At 35.8% G+C, this 15,404-nt stretch overlaps 1 protein-coding gene across 1 annotated transcript in view; it reads left to right on the forward strand.

Annotated features, from left to right (window-relative positions):
- SCLT1 (sodium channel and clathrin linker 1) overlaps window positions 1-15,404 on the forward strand; it is a 231,598-nt gene that overhangs the window by 152,216 nt on the left and 63,978 nt on the right. The window contains exons 14-15 of the mRNA XM_017537647.2: window positions 9,288-9,359; window positions 14,641-14,715. Of these exons, the coding sequence (XP_017393136.1) occupies window positions 9,288-9,359; window positions 14,641-14,715 (147 nt within the window). The remainder of the gene's footprint in view (window positions 1-9,287; window positions 9,360-14,640; window positions 14,716-15,404) is intronic.

The following is a 15,404-nucleotide window of genomic DNA, read 5'->3' on the forward strand; positions in this document are numbered from 1 at the left end:
ATTCACTCTAATGACTGTTTCTTTTGCCTTGCAGAAGCTGGGAAGTTTGATTAGGTCCCATTTGTCTATTTTGGCTTTTGTTGCTAATGCTTTTGGTGTTTTGGTCATGAAGCCCTTGCCTACGCAAGGACTTTTGCCTAGATTTTCTTCTAGGGTTTTTTGCCTGAATGGTTTTGCCTAGATTTTATTCTAGAGTTTTATGGCGTTAGGTCTTATGTTTAAGTCTTTAATCCATCTGGAGTTCATTTTAGTGTAAGGTGTCAGGAAGGTGTCCAATTTCTGCTTTCTGCACATGCTAGCCAGTTTTCCCAACACCTTTTATTAAACGGGGAATCCTTTCCCCATTGCTTGTTTTTGTCAGTTTTGTCGAAGATCGGATGGTTGTAGATATGTTGTGTTGCCCCCGAAGCCTCTGTTCTGTTCCATTGGTCTATATCTCTGTTTTGGTACCAGTACCATGCTGTTTTGATTACTGTAGCCTTGTAGTATAGTTTGAAGTCTGGTAGTGTGATGCGTCCCGCTTTGTTCTTTTTGCTTAGAAATGACTTGGCTGTGCAGGATCTCTTTTGGTTCCATATGAAGTTTAAGGTGTTTTTTTCCAGTTCTGTGAAGAAGGTCATTAGTAGCTTGATGGGGATAGCATTGAATCTGTAAATTGCTTTGGGCAGTTGGCCATTTTCACGATATTGATTCTTCCTAACCATGAGCATGGAATGTTTCTCCATCTGTTTGTGTCCTCTCTTACTTCGTTGAGCAGTGGTTTGTAGTTGTCCTTGAGGAGGTCCTTTATGTTCCTTATTAGTTGTATTCCTAGGTATTTTATTCTCTTTGTAGCAATTGTGAATGGCACTTCGTTCTTGATTTGGCTCTCATTAAGTCTGTTATTGGTGTATAGGAATATTTGTGACTTTTGCACATTGATTTTGCATCCTGAGACTTTGCTGAAGTTACTTACCAGTTTCAGGAGATTTTGGGCTGAGACGATGAGGTCTTCTAGATATACAATCATGTCGTCTGCAAATAGAGACAATTTGACTTCCTCCTTTCCTATTTAAATACCTTTATTTCTTTTTCTTGCCTGATTGCTCTGGCCAGAACTTCCAGTCCTATATTGAATATTAGTGGTGAGAGAGGGCATCCTTGTCTAGTGCCACATTTCAAAGGGAATGCTTCTAGTTTTTGCTCATTCAGTATGATATTGGCTGTTGCTTTGTCATAAATAGCTTTTATTATTTTGAGATACGTTCCCTCAATACCTGGTTTATTGAGGGTTTTTAGCATAAAGGGCTGTTGAATTTTGTCAAAGGCCTTCTCTGCATCAATTGACATAATCGTGGTTTTTGTCTTCGGTTCTGTTTATGTGGTGAATTACGTTTATAGACTTGCATATGTTGAACTAGCCTTGCACCCCGGGATGAAACCTACTTGATCATGGTGGATATTGTTTTTGATGTGCTGTTGCAATGTACTTGCCAGTATTTTATTGAAAATTTTTGCATCTATGTTCATCATGGATATTGGCCTGAAGTTTTCTTTTCTTGTTGAGTCTCTGCCAGGTTTTGGTATCAGGATGATGTTAGTCTCATAAAATGATTTGGGAAGGAGTCCCTCTTTTTGGATTATTTGGAGTAGTTTCAGAAGGAATGGTACCAGCTCCTCTTTGTATGTCTGGTAGAATTCGGCTGTGAACCCATCTGGACCTGGGATTTTTTTACGGTGGTAGGCTCTTAATTGCTGCCTCAACTTGAGACCTTGTTATTGGTCTATTCAGGGTTGCGACTTCTTCCTGGTTTAGGCTTGGGAGGAGGCAAGTGTCCAGGAATTCATCCATTTCTTCCAGGTTTACTACTTTATGTGCATAACGTTATTTGTAATAATCTCTGATGATGGTTTGAATTTCTGTGGAATCTGTGGTGATATTCCCTTTATCTTTTTTTATTGCATCAATTTGGTTATTCTCTCTTTTCTTTTTTATTAATCTGGCTAGTGGTCTGTCTATTTTGTTGATCTTTTCGAAAAATCAGCTCCTGGATTTATTGATTTTTTGAAGGATTTTTTGTATCTCTATCTTCTTCAGTTCTGCTCTGATCTTAGTTATTTCTTCTCTTCTGCTAGGTTTTGAGTTTTTTTTTTATCTTGCTCCTCTAGCTCTTTCAATTTTGACAATAGGGCGTCAATTTTACATCTCTCCTTTCTTCTCATTTGGGCACTTATTGCTGTATATTTTCCTCTAGAGACTGCTTTAAATGTGTCCCAGAGATTCTGGTATGTTGTGTCTTCATTCTCATTGGTTTCAAAGAACATCTTTATTTCTGCCTTCATTTCATTGTTAACCCTGTCAACATTCAAGAGCCACATGTTCAGTTTCCATGAGGCTGTGCAGTTCTGAGTTAGTTTCTGAATTCTGATTTCTAACTTGATTGCACTGTGGTCTAAGAGACTGTTATGATTTCTGTTCTTTTGCATTTGCTGAGGATTGATTTACTCCCAATTATGTGGTCAATTTTAGAGTATGTGTGATGTGGTGCTGAGAAGAATGTATATTCTATGGATTTGGGATGGAGAGTTCTGTAAATGTCTATTAGGTTTGCTTGGTCCAGGTCTGAGTTCAAGTCCTGGATATCCTTGTTAATTTTCTGCCTGCTTGATCTGTCTAATATTGACAATGGGGTGTTAAAGTCTCCCACTATTATTGTGTGGGAGTAAGTCATTAAGAACTTGCTTTATGTATCTGGGTGCTACTGTATTGGGTGCGTATACATTTAGGATCGTTAGCTCTTCTTGTTGCATTGATCCTTTTACCGTTATGTAATGTCCTTCTTTGTCTCTTTTGATCTTTGTTGCTTTAGAGTCTATTTTATCAGAGATGAGAATTGCAACACCTGCTTTTTTTTGCTCTCCATTTGCTTGGTAAATCTTCCCCCATCCCTTTATTTTGAGCCTTTGTGTATCCTTGCATGTGAGATGGATTTCCTGGATACAGCACACCGATGGGTTTTGGCTTTTTATCCAATTTGCCAGTCTGTATCTTTTGATTGGGGCATTTAGTCCATTTACATTTAGGGTTAATATTGTTACGTGTGAATTTGACCCTGCCATTTTAATGCTAGCTGGTTGTTTTGCCTGTTAGTCGATGCAGTTTCTTCATTGTGTGAATGCCCTTTCCCATGTGGTACGTTTTTGGAGTGGCTGGTACTGGTTGTTCTTTTCTATGTTTAGTGCTTCTTTCAGGAGCTCTTGTAAGACAGGCCTGGTGGAGATGACATCTCTCACCAATTGCTTGTTTGTAAAGGATTTTATTTCTCCTTCACTTATGAAGCTTAGTTCAGCTGGATATGAAATTCTAGGTTGAAAGTTCTTTTCTTAAGGATGTTGAATATTGGCCCCCACTCTCTTCTGGCTTATAGGGTTTCTGCTGAGAGATCTGCTGTTAGTCTGATGGGCTTCCCTTTGTGGGTAACCCAATCTTTCTCTCTGGCTTCCCTTACCATTTTTTCCTTCATTTCAACCCTGGTGAATCTGATGATTATGTGCCTTGGGGTTGCTTTTCTTGAGAAATATTTTTATGGTGTTCTCTGTATTTCCTGGGCTTGAATATTGGCCTGCCTTTCTAGGTTGGGGAAGTTCTCCTGGATAATATCCTGAAGAGTGTTTTCTAGCTTGGATTCATTCTCTCCATCACACTCAGGTACACCTTTCAAATGTAGATTAGGTCTTTTCACATAATCCCATATTTCTTGGATGGTTTGTTCATTTCTTTTCACTCTTTTTTCTCTAATCTTGCCTTCTTGTTTTATTTCATTGAGTTGATCTTCAATCTCTGATATCCTTTCTTCTGCTTGATCAATTCGGCTATTGAAATTTGTGTTTGCTTCTCTAAGTTCTCATGTTGTATTTTTCAGCTCCATCAAGTCATTTATATTCTTCTGTAAGCTGTTCATTCCCATTATCATTTTGTCAAATCTTTTTTCAAGGTTCTTAGTTTCTTTGCATTGGGTTAGATCATATTCTTTTAGCTCTGAGAAGTTTGTTATTACCCACCTTTTGAAGCCTGTTTCTGTCAATTCATCAGACTCGTTCTCCCTCCAGCTTTGTTCTCTTGCTAGTCAGGAGTTCTGATCCCTTGGAGGAGAGGCATTATGGTTTTGGCTGTTTTCATCCTTTTTGCACTGTTTTTTTTCCATCTTTGTGGATTTATCTACCTGTGGTCTTTTTAGTTGGTGACTTTCAGATGGGGTCTCTGAGTTGACGTCCTTTTTGTTGATGTTGAAGTTATTTCTTTCTGTTTTTTAGTTTTCCTTCTAACAGTCTTGCCCCTGTACACTCCAGACCCTGCTTACCTGGGGCTTACCTGCAGCAGCTACAGAGCAGTAAGGGTTGCTGCAAGTTTCTTCTTATGTTTTCTTCATCCAGTGAGGGTATCCGCCAAATGTCAGCCCGAGCTCTCCTTTATGAGGTGTCTCTTTTTATATACGATGGTCAGGGAGCTGCTTGAGGTGGCAGTCTGTCCCTTATAGGAGCTCGAGTGCTGAACTCTCAGCTCCATTGTTCCATTCAGAGCTTCTGGGCAGGTATGTTTAAGTCTACTGGAGTGGAACTCATAAATACCTTTTTTCCCAGGTGATCTGTCCTTGGAAAGTAGGGCTTTATTTATAATTTCCTGCCGTGCTGCTACCTCTTTTCAGAGATGCCCTGCCCTGCAAGGTGTTGGTCTAGTCACAGTCTGCCAGCAGAGGCGTTACTGAGCTGCTGTGGGCTCTGTCCAGCTGCTGGGTGAACTTCCTGGTGGTTTTGTTTACAGAGGTACAGTTAGAACTTCCTCCTTAATGGCGGTCTGCCTTGGTAATGGCGGACTGCCTCAGCAGTGGTGGACTGCCTCAGTAATGGCTGATGCCCTTACCCCCACCATGCTGGACCATCCTGGATCCAGCTGCACTTGCTGTGAAACTGTTAATCCTGAGCGTTCCAGATTGCTGGGTTTTGTGGGGTGTGGGACCTGCTGAGCCACATCACCTGGCTCCCTGTTTCTGCCCCCCCCTTTTTTTTTTTTTTTTTTTTTTTTTTTTTTTTTTTTTTTTTTTTTTTTTTTTTTTTTTTTTTTTTTTTTTTTTTTTTTTTTTTTTTTTTCAGTTGAATGGGCAGCTCTATATCCCAGATATTCCAGGCGCCTGTTGAAACTGCCGCCCAGATTTCTGTGAGTTTTTGTGCGGAGACCCACAGTGCCAGCTGAAACAGCCTTGCTGGAAATTTGTGGCGCTTTTCAGCCCGAGAATCTCCTGTTCTGTGGGCAGTAAAAGCTCATTTGGAAATGCAGTGATCACTCACCCTCTGCGTTGTTCTCTCTGGGAACTGCACTCCAGAGCCATTCCTGTTCAGCCATCTTGGATCCCAACCTGTCTTAAGTAAACTTTTAAAATTATTACTAGTAGTGATATATGCTCTTTGTAAAAAGAAATGGAAAATATGTATAAATGAAAAATATGTATAAAAGAAAATTAAAATTAAAAGTTTAATACCCAGAGATAGACACTATTTTTAGCATTGTTCTTTGAATTTTCATTTAATCCCAAATTATTCATGGCATGTCCTTTAAATATCTAGAATTAACCTGTTGAATTGAGAATAACTTTACAGGTATCTCTTCTTATTGACTAAAGTAAATAAAATGAATAAATTTTCATGTATTTCTGTTCTAGCTATAAAATTGAATAAAAATATTATAGTGGCTTTATTATTTTTTAAAATATGAAAATATTGGAGTAACATTAGGAGAAATACCTAATGTAGATGATGTGGGGATGAATGCAGCAAACCACCATGACATGTGTATACCTGTGTAACAATCCTGCACGATCTGCACATGTACCCCAGAACTTAAAGTATAATTTAAAAATAAATAAATAAGAAAATATTTCTCAAATAAGATTTGTAAAAAAAAAAAATACATTGTTTACTTTTTATTTCATGTCATGGCTAGTGCCGTCAGTGGATTTTCCTGTTTCTTAATGGTTTGTCTTACTATTTCGTTTAAAATATCCTTACTATTCCTAAAATTATAGAGGGGAATGCTTATTTAAAGTGAGGTTAGGATGAGAGAAGGATATTAGTCCCTAAACACACTTCAAAACCCCAACCCCAGTAAACTGTCTCACAGAAATATGGGTTTCCTCACATGACAAATGTTTACATTTTGTTTCATTAGACACTAGCTCTAGAAAATTCTGTGTGACCTTTGGAGCATAGAAGTTTATTTATGTATGTCATCAGCGTCAATGGTTCTACACAGTCCTTTATAAAGACATGAATAGTTTGATTCATCTGTATTTGCCAGGATTACTATAAATATATTTCAAAATATATACCCTACTATTGTCATAAACCCTTAAGTTAGCTGTATCATTTCTAGATACTAAAAAGAACACATTTTAGAAATTATGTGGGAGAGAGACAGACATTACAGAGCTTATAAGAACCAAAATGTTTGTATTATAGGAACATTTATGATTTAATTTCTCTGTGCCTGAGCCTTCCCCGTCTGTAATGGAAATAATAACTACCTCATTGGATTGTTGTGAGAATTAATGAGATAATACATGTAAAGAACTCTGAATAGTACCTAACACATATTAATCCTCAATAAATGCTATCTGTTATTGTTACTGATCCATAAATAGAATGCATTGATTCTTAATATAATCATAAGAAAAGTCTACATCAAATTATAACCTTAAAAAGAGCTAAACATGCACACATACGTTTACTGCAGCACTGTTCACAATAGCAAAGACTTGGAACCAACCCAAATGCCCATCAGTGAAAGACTGGATAAAGAAAATGTGGCACATATACACCACGGAATACTGTGCAGCCATAAAAAAAGGATGAGTTCAGAGTTCATGTCCTTTGCAGGGACATGGATGAAGTTGGAAACCATCATACTCAGCAAACTAAAACAGGAACAGAAAACCAAACACTGCATGTTCTCACTCATAAGTGGGAGTTGAACAGTGAGAACACATGGACACAGGGAGGGGGATATCACACACCGGGGCTTGTTCAGGGTTGGGGAGCTAGGGGAGGGATAGCATTAAGAGAAATACCTAATGTAGATGATGGGTTGATGGGTATGGCAAACAACCATGGCACATGTATACTTATGGAACAAACTTTCACATTATGCACATGTATTCCAGAACTTAAAGTATTTTTTTAAAAAATGAATAGCTGAGAGGATGTTAGAAATTAGATCACAATTGAGAAATTAGTGATATTTTACTGATATTTATTGAATAAAATATGTACTTTCAAGATACTCTTCACAAGACAGAGTTTAAGAAGATAGCAAAGTTCATAGTCTTAATATTTATGGACAATACTTGAGATTTTGTATCTAAATAGTCTTCTTTTCAGTCACTGGGACTGAGGACTCTAGATTCCTAATCCATTTGTCACAGGTGAACTTCTTTTTTTTTTATTTTTTTGAGACCGAATCTCGCTTTGTTACTAGGCTGGAGTGCAGTGGTGTGATCTTGGCTCACTGCAACCTCTGCCTCCAGGGATCAAATGATTCTGCCTCAGCCTCCTGAGTAGCTGGAACTACAGGCATGTACCACCACACTTAGCTAATTTTTGTATTTTTATTTGCCGGGGTTTCACCATGTTGGCCAGGATTGTCTCGATCTCTTGACCTCATGATCCACCCACCTTGGCCTCCCAAAGTGCTGGGATTACAGGCATGAGCCACCACGCTCAGCCAGGTGAACTTTTCTTGAAAGTGTCTTTCTAGAACCATGGCACCTACCGGTGTCTCCCTGCTTACCTGACCTGTCTGGAATGCACTTCTTTTTTAAATTTTAACTTTTATGGGTATAAATAGATGTATATATTTATGGGATACATGAGATATTTTAACGCAGACATACAGTGCATAATCACATCAGGGTAAATGGGATATCTGTCACCTCAAGTATTTATCATTTCTTTGTGTTACTAACATTCCAATTATACTCTTTTAGTTATTTTTAAATGTACACTAAATTACTGTTGACTGTGGTCAAAAAAATAAATAAATGAAAATAAAAAGAGCTAAAACAAACTCAGAAATCATATGCTTGGCAGGCCTTGGAAAAGATAACTCATATTAATTAACCATATAAAGTACATGATAGTATTGTAAATGTTCTAAACAAGGTTTACATCATATTTTCAAAATAGTCCATCTTATAAGATACTAGAAAATTCCCAAAGACCTTTAGATCACAAAAGTTTACTGATGATACATGATTGGCATCAGTATTCTTCACAGTCTTTTTAAAAAGCATAAATAGTTACTAGAAAAAAATTATTGTCATAGAGGAATCCCAATGAGATATGACTAATTCTTCAAAATACTCTGTGCACATTAATTGTATTCTTTCTGAAGATATTTAAATGTTAATTTATTTTGTATTTAATGTTAATTTAAATATCTTAAGAAGTAAAAGTAATTTACTTAATACTGGGATGTGATGTGTGTTATTAAAAAGTTCTTCTATTTATGAATCAAAAGCACCTGAAAAGTTACTACATTTTCAATGTGTGATTCTGTTTCTCTTGACTTGCTTTATAGCAGCAGTTTCAAAATATTTTTCAGGAAGGCCACAAGGTCACACCTACTTTTATAATTGTGGTTAAGACATTGTCTGCCTTTTTCACTCTCATTCTCTCATGTGTGCAACGTTGTTTTCCAGCGGCTATATGATATGTGACAGCACAACACGTTGAATACAGAAGCAGATATCAAAATCTAGCTTCTATTCAGCCAGACATTAAGGAAATTTGCAAAAGTATTTTTAAAATGCCACTCTTCTAAAAAAAATTTAGTTTTGGAGAATATACTTATTTCTCATAGAAAATATTGTTGACGTTAACCAGTAATAAATTATTTTTGAAGAGATTAATAAGTAAATGTTTTTAAATTTTCTGTTCTCATTTCTAATATGATAGAAATGAAATTTCATAGAAAGAATCCATTATAAGCAAAAGGTCTTTTTTTAAATTGTAGATAAAAGCATCCTAAGACCAAAATGTTTAACAACCACGGTCCTTTTGGATATACCATTCTGTTCACTCTCCTTCCACTTCCATGACAAATTCTTGGCTCTTTAATATATTGTGTGCTTATTTATCTTTTATGCCCTAAAAGTTGCAATTTTATTTTTATCAAAATTATTATCTGAATTGTTTTTATCAGATATTAACCATTTTTATTGTAGACCCAAATAATGAGTAAATGTCTTAATTTACAGGTTGCAAACAGAAAAAAACAATATAATATACAAATTTCTCGATTAACAGAAGAACTTACAGCCCTTCAAATGGTATGTTTGACCATATTGATATTTTCTTCCAAATATTGCTTATTTTAAAGGCCAAGATATATACTATTGGGGATTCATTCATTCAAAAGATACTTATTAAACCAAGCCCTGGCTAGGTACTAGGAAAAAAGTGAAAATCCGGATAGACATGTTTGCAGCAGTCTTGTGGCTTATGTTCTAGCAGGAAAGATAGATTGTATTTATCACATTTTACTGTAATGTTGCGTCTTTGACAGAGAATTTACAGGGTGCTATTGCTTGCTGTAGCTCCTATCATATGCTGGGTTTATCTGGGAAACCAAGGAGAAAGAGAAAGTATATATGACAGTGGGAAGGAAGAAAGAAAGCTTCCTAAAATAAATGAATACTGAGCAATGAGTAGGCTAAGAGGGGAAGGCCAAGAATACTTGTGTGTCTAGAGGTGGGACTGGAAATATAAGTTTAACTTGCAGATTTGATTTAATGAAATTTAATAACCTTGCTTACAGGAGAATAAAAATATAACAATTTACAGGAATCAAGAAAATATTTATAACTTTACAAACTCTGATCTTTTCTGAATCCCTGTATCACTTTTAATCTCTATTAAAAAATTTAGCAATGAATCGTATCTTGTAATAAATGTTATGCATTGGGTGTATGTTGAGTATACACACTCTGTCTCTCTCCATGAAAATCTTATTTCTGCAATTAGATTGTAGCATCTCAACACAGTAGAGTCTTAGGGCTTCCTTTGTTTTCCCTGTTGTTTGCCTGGGACAGTGTTTTGCACAGTATATTTTTAAATATGTATCAACTGAACGATACATTTAAACACTCTGAAAGAGGGATCACATTTTCTCGCTCCATTCTACAAACTTTGGAGAGCACATGTTGGGATCTTAATCATTGTGTATTGGTCCCAAATGGAATAGAACAAGGAACATTTATTTTGTATTTGTTTGTTTAATGTCACTTCTTTTAATAATGTAGGAACATCAACTGAAATTAATGGGATGCAATGTGGCCAATTAGTCATGTGTAATTTTTTGTTGCTACACATTTTTCTTCCTTTTCTATCACCCAGTTATTTTGCTTGTTCTCTTTCTTTTTTTTTTTTTTTTTTTTTTTAATTAGCCTGGTGTGGTGGTGCACACCTATAATCCCAGCTACTTGAGAGGCTGAAGTGAGCATATCACCTGAGCTAGGAGATTGAGGCTGCAGTGATCTATGATTATGTCATTGCACTTTAGCCTGGGAGACAGAATGAGACCCTGTTTCTTTTTTAGAAAAAAAAAAAAGAAAAAGGAAGAGAGAAAGAAAGAAAAAAAGAATAATTAAAAGAATGAAGGAGAGGAAGAAAGAGGAAGAGGGAGAGAGAATGGGGGTGTTGCTTTATTGCCCGGGCTAGAATGCAGTCTAAAAATGGGTATGAGACATGAAAAAAAAAAATGAGGGAAGAAAATAACAAGCCGTGACATTGGTCTTCTTGAGGAATATCTTTGTGGTGTACTCTGTATTACCTGGAGTTGAATATTGTCCTGCCTTGCTAGGTTGGGAAAGTTTTCCTGAATAATATCCTGAAACATATTTACCAGCTTGGATTGATTATCTTCGTCACATTCAGGTACACCTATCAAGCGTAGATTAGGTCTTTTCACATAGTCCTATATTTCTTGGAGACTGCTCGTTCCTTTCTATCCTTTTTTCTCTAATCTTGTCTTCTCATTTTATTTCATTAAGTTGGTCTTCGACCTCTGATATCTTTTCTTCTGCTTGATCAATTTGGCTGTTAAAACTTGTGCATACTTCACAAAGTTCTCGTGTTGTCTTTTTCAGCTCCATTAATTCACTTATATTCCTCTCTAAATTGTGTATTCTTGTTAACGTTTCGTCAAACCTTTTTTCAAAGTTCTTAGTTTCTTTGCATTGGGTTAGAACAAGTTCTTTTAATTCACAGAAGTTTCTTATCATCCACCTTTTGAAGCCTGCTTCTGTTAATAGAACACACTCATTCTTTATCAGACCTTGTTCCGTTGCTGATGAGGAGCTGTGATCCCCTGTAGAGGGAGAGGCGTTATGATTTTGGGTATTTTCAGCCTTTTTAGGCTGGTTTCTTCCCTTCTTTATAGATTTAACCATCTGTGGTCTTTATAATTACCGTCTTTATAATTGGGTTCCTGAGTGGACGTCCAACTTGTTGATTCCCAGCGCTAAAATCTGAGCAACCCATTGTGCCGGCCAAAACAGCGGTGTTAAGATTGATGGTGATTTTCTGACTCCGCACCAAGAACCGGTGCACCAAGGCAGCGGGAAAACTGCCTCTCCAGCCACAAGAGTTGCACTGGCGACCCGTGGGGCTCTTCCACTGGGAATCTCCTGGTGTGTTAGCAACAAAAATTCGTCTGAAAATGTGGCGTTTTCTCGTTCTCTGCACTTTCACTGGGAGCTACAATCCCGAGCTGCTAGTGATCAGCCATCTTGGATCTCTCTCTGCTTGTTCTCTTTCATGGGCCGATTAGCTATCAAGAGATCCATATCTTTGTGGTAAAAAGAGGAGTAGAAGGGTACTACCCTAGTCCAAGATCATTTAATGGATTGCAAACCTGCAAGGGCAAGAACATTCATTCTTTCTATATTCTCAAAGGAGCAAGGACTGGCTAAGACCTGCATGGATTTTTCAAATCATTGTTAGCTGTGTAACAACCAGAGCTATATTAAACTCACTTTACAGTAAAAATAATGACAATTTCCATTATTGCAAAATGTGTTTCTTATAGTAAAACAATTCTACTTCAGAGCTAACTGATTTTTCTAAAGATATAAAACATCTGATAGTCATGTTGATTCTATGGGGAGAACTATACTGTCTAATTGAAAAGTTTCAAATATCAAGTATGTTAAAAATACATTCGAAGGAAAACATCTTTGGCTACTTTAAGACAGATTTTCTTAGAAAATCTAAGCTACAGTTTGAAGCATAATAACCTGATGCTTGCTATTGTTTTCTATTATTAACTAATAATTTTACTCTCTATACCAATAGTAATTAGTATCACTGTACTATCCATCAATACTATTTACACGATGAAATTCAGGAAGGAAGTTAAGCATACTTTTGCTAACCCAAAATTAAGGTATGCTCACAGGAGGGAGAAAAACTTGTATTTTAGATGAGTGTGCAGATTATTTAATAGATTAAGAAAAAGCCAGAGCCATTGTATTTCAAGCTACATATCTCCCTTTGGAGACCAACAGTTACCTAACAGTCTTTGTTTTCTCTAGTAAGGTATGGTTGATCTTAAGAATATTCAAGGTTTTATTCTGCCATGTAGCAGATTGCTATTAATCTATAGCAAATAATTACGATTAATTATAAAATGTTCAAACTTACAGAAGAAAAATAAAATGTTCATTATGATCTTTTCTTTGATGCATGAATTTTTGAAGTCTTTTTTTTAGTTTCTAAATAAATGACAATTTACCCTGTCTTTTATTGTTGATTTATTATTTGGTTAGGGAGGCAGCACCAGTCATGGTCTATATGACATTGGTTTTTTTTTTTTTTTTTTTGAGATAGAATCTTGCTCTGTCACCCAGGCTGGAGTGCAGTGGTGTGATCTGAAGCTCACTGCAGGCTCTGCCTCCCGGGTTCCAGCGATACTCCTCCCTCAGCCTCCCAGGTGGATATGATTACAAGCACTCGCCTCTACACCCAGCTAATTTTTGTATTTTTAGTAGAGACAAGGTTTCACCATGTTGACCAGGCAGGTCTCGAACTCCTGACCTCAGGTGATCTGCCCGCCTCAGCCTCCCAAAGTGCTAGGATTACAGGCGTGAGCCACCACACCTGGTGGATATTGGTTCTTAATATGTGTTCAGACTTCTTTTATAGACTTCTTTTATAGAGTATGATTTTGGAAATACTCCATGAGTACCTGAAAAAAATCTATATTATTGTCATATTTTCCCCCAAACCTAGGCATGACAGGGGTGATAAGCAAAATATCTCTAAAAACTTTTTCAGTGTAATTTTTAATGTCTGCTTTAGTATTATAGTACATTTCTAATAAATTAGTATGGTAACTCTCTTTAAAGGTTTAAACTTCACTGTCTCATTTTACCTTTTTTACCCTCGGGTTAACCAAATATTCTTTCAGCCATCATCATTTGTCAGTGAAATGGTGGATTGGGCAGAGAGGGATGTGAAGCATACTTACACATGTGTTTCTTTATATTTCACTTGCCAGTCCCAGAAGTGTGAGCCACACTTTGTTATCATCACAAATATTAAAAATCACATGAGAGAAGTTACGAACGTAGGTAAATTGCAGATTTAGTGCTGAAACTACCCTCTCCTAAACAACTTACAATATCAATATTTGGAATATTAATGTTGCATTTCCTATACACTCAGGGTTCTAAATAAAAGATATTAAATTTAAATTTGTCAACTGATTTGTAACATAGGGTTAAAGATCTTCATTATAATCAATGGTGATAATTTTAGGTCATAATTTAGAAACTTACTTTAAAATTTAAAAACATATTAAAATACACTTCCTCTATAAAATGTAGATAATTGAACATCATTATTAAGCAGTAGGCTGTTAGCAAAGCTGGTTCCTCCAAAGCCTGATTCACAATTAGTAAAAAAAGAAAGGAAAAAAAAACCATACCCATTACCCATTCTCCAAAATAAATATATAATTACAAATAATTGTGAGGAACTAATAATTATAATGATTTTTTGTTTTAGTTGCATTAGTAAAATGTTAAATTTTATTATCTAATTGATATGCTTGCTAAATACTGATTAAAATCTTTTGAACAGAAATATTTATGGTAGTAAAATATTTTTAGTATTTCTGTTGGCTGTAATTTTTTCAAAGAAAAAAGTTAACTCTTTTAGAATTTATACACCCACACACCTTTTAGACCATAGGTAATCCCTGAGGGTTTTGTGCCGTTATTTGGTTCTGTTAGTATATAAAAAGAAAATCTATAGTATGAGAAAGGGGTTCTATTTTTTTTAACTTGGAATTCCCCAACCTCTGTCTCCCTCGTAGTCTGTTTAGTTAGAACTCCTTGGCATCCTACAGCTGGAGGCAATTTCTGAAATCCTGGGTTAGGCTGCTCTTCAAAGATTGACTTTTGTTTTGTTTTTAATCAATATAACCTTATTTGTTTTGATAACTATGATATTCCCATTATGAATACATTATTTTACTTCTCCATTTTTCCCCACTTTTCTTAAGCTGTTACCAAGTGTATTTATTTACAGTATGACTTGAATTTATAGGAGTGTACTGAAAAACAAGGCCAAATCGAACGAGTCATTAAGGAAAAAAAAGCAGTGGAAGAAGAACTAGAAAAGGTAAAAAGAAAAAGGAAATGTAACTACCTAAAACCCAACTGCAAATATTCAGCATTACTGTCTGTTTTCATCATGTCATCTACTAGCAATTCCTTTATTTGTTACTATTGTCTTGGTAAGTTTTTCTTTTCTTAAATATATTCACAGTCTGCAGTTAAATACTGATGTAGCTGGATACAATTCTTTCCAAAGAGCGGCAGTATTCTTTGTACTTAAAGATATAAATTTTGTGAAGTAGCTATATTTCTTGCTTAAACCTCATCTTACTAAATTTCATTTTGTCTTTATTGTCTTTTTGAATTTTATGTTAGCTGTTACTGGGCTTAGGCTATCTATTTATCAAACAAGCATATGTAAACAGAAAATTATAATATTGTTATGATTTTTACCTTTTAGAAGTACAGATTTTTACTTCATACTTAGGAAGAATATTTACCCCCATGTTATTTGAGAAAAACTGTTGGGAGAAGTTCATGGTTTAAATTTCATTTCTTTCATATACTTTTTTATTAGCAGTAATATCATACTCTTTTAAAGTACCTTGGGAAAAGAAAGGGAGACCAAATTTGATTGAGCATTTATTGTGTTTTAGGTGCTGCATTAACAACTTTCATAGAGAGGTTAAGTATCTTACCCAATGTTAAAAAGTGGTAAATGGTAGAGTCAGAATTTGATTTTCAAAGAAGAGC

This window comes from Cebus imitator, unplaced genomic scaffold (assembly GCF_001604975.1).
Source record: "Cebus imitator isolate Cc_AM_T3 unplaced genomic scaffold, Cebus_imitator-1.0 Scaffold105, whole genome shotgun sequence".
NCBI classification, from domain to species: domain Eukaryota; kingdom Metazoa; phylum Chordata; class Mammalia; order Primates; family Cebidae; genus Cebus; species Cebus imitator.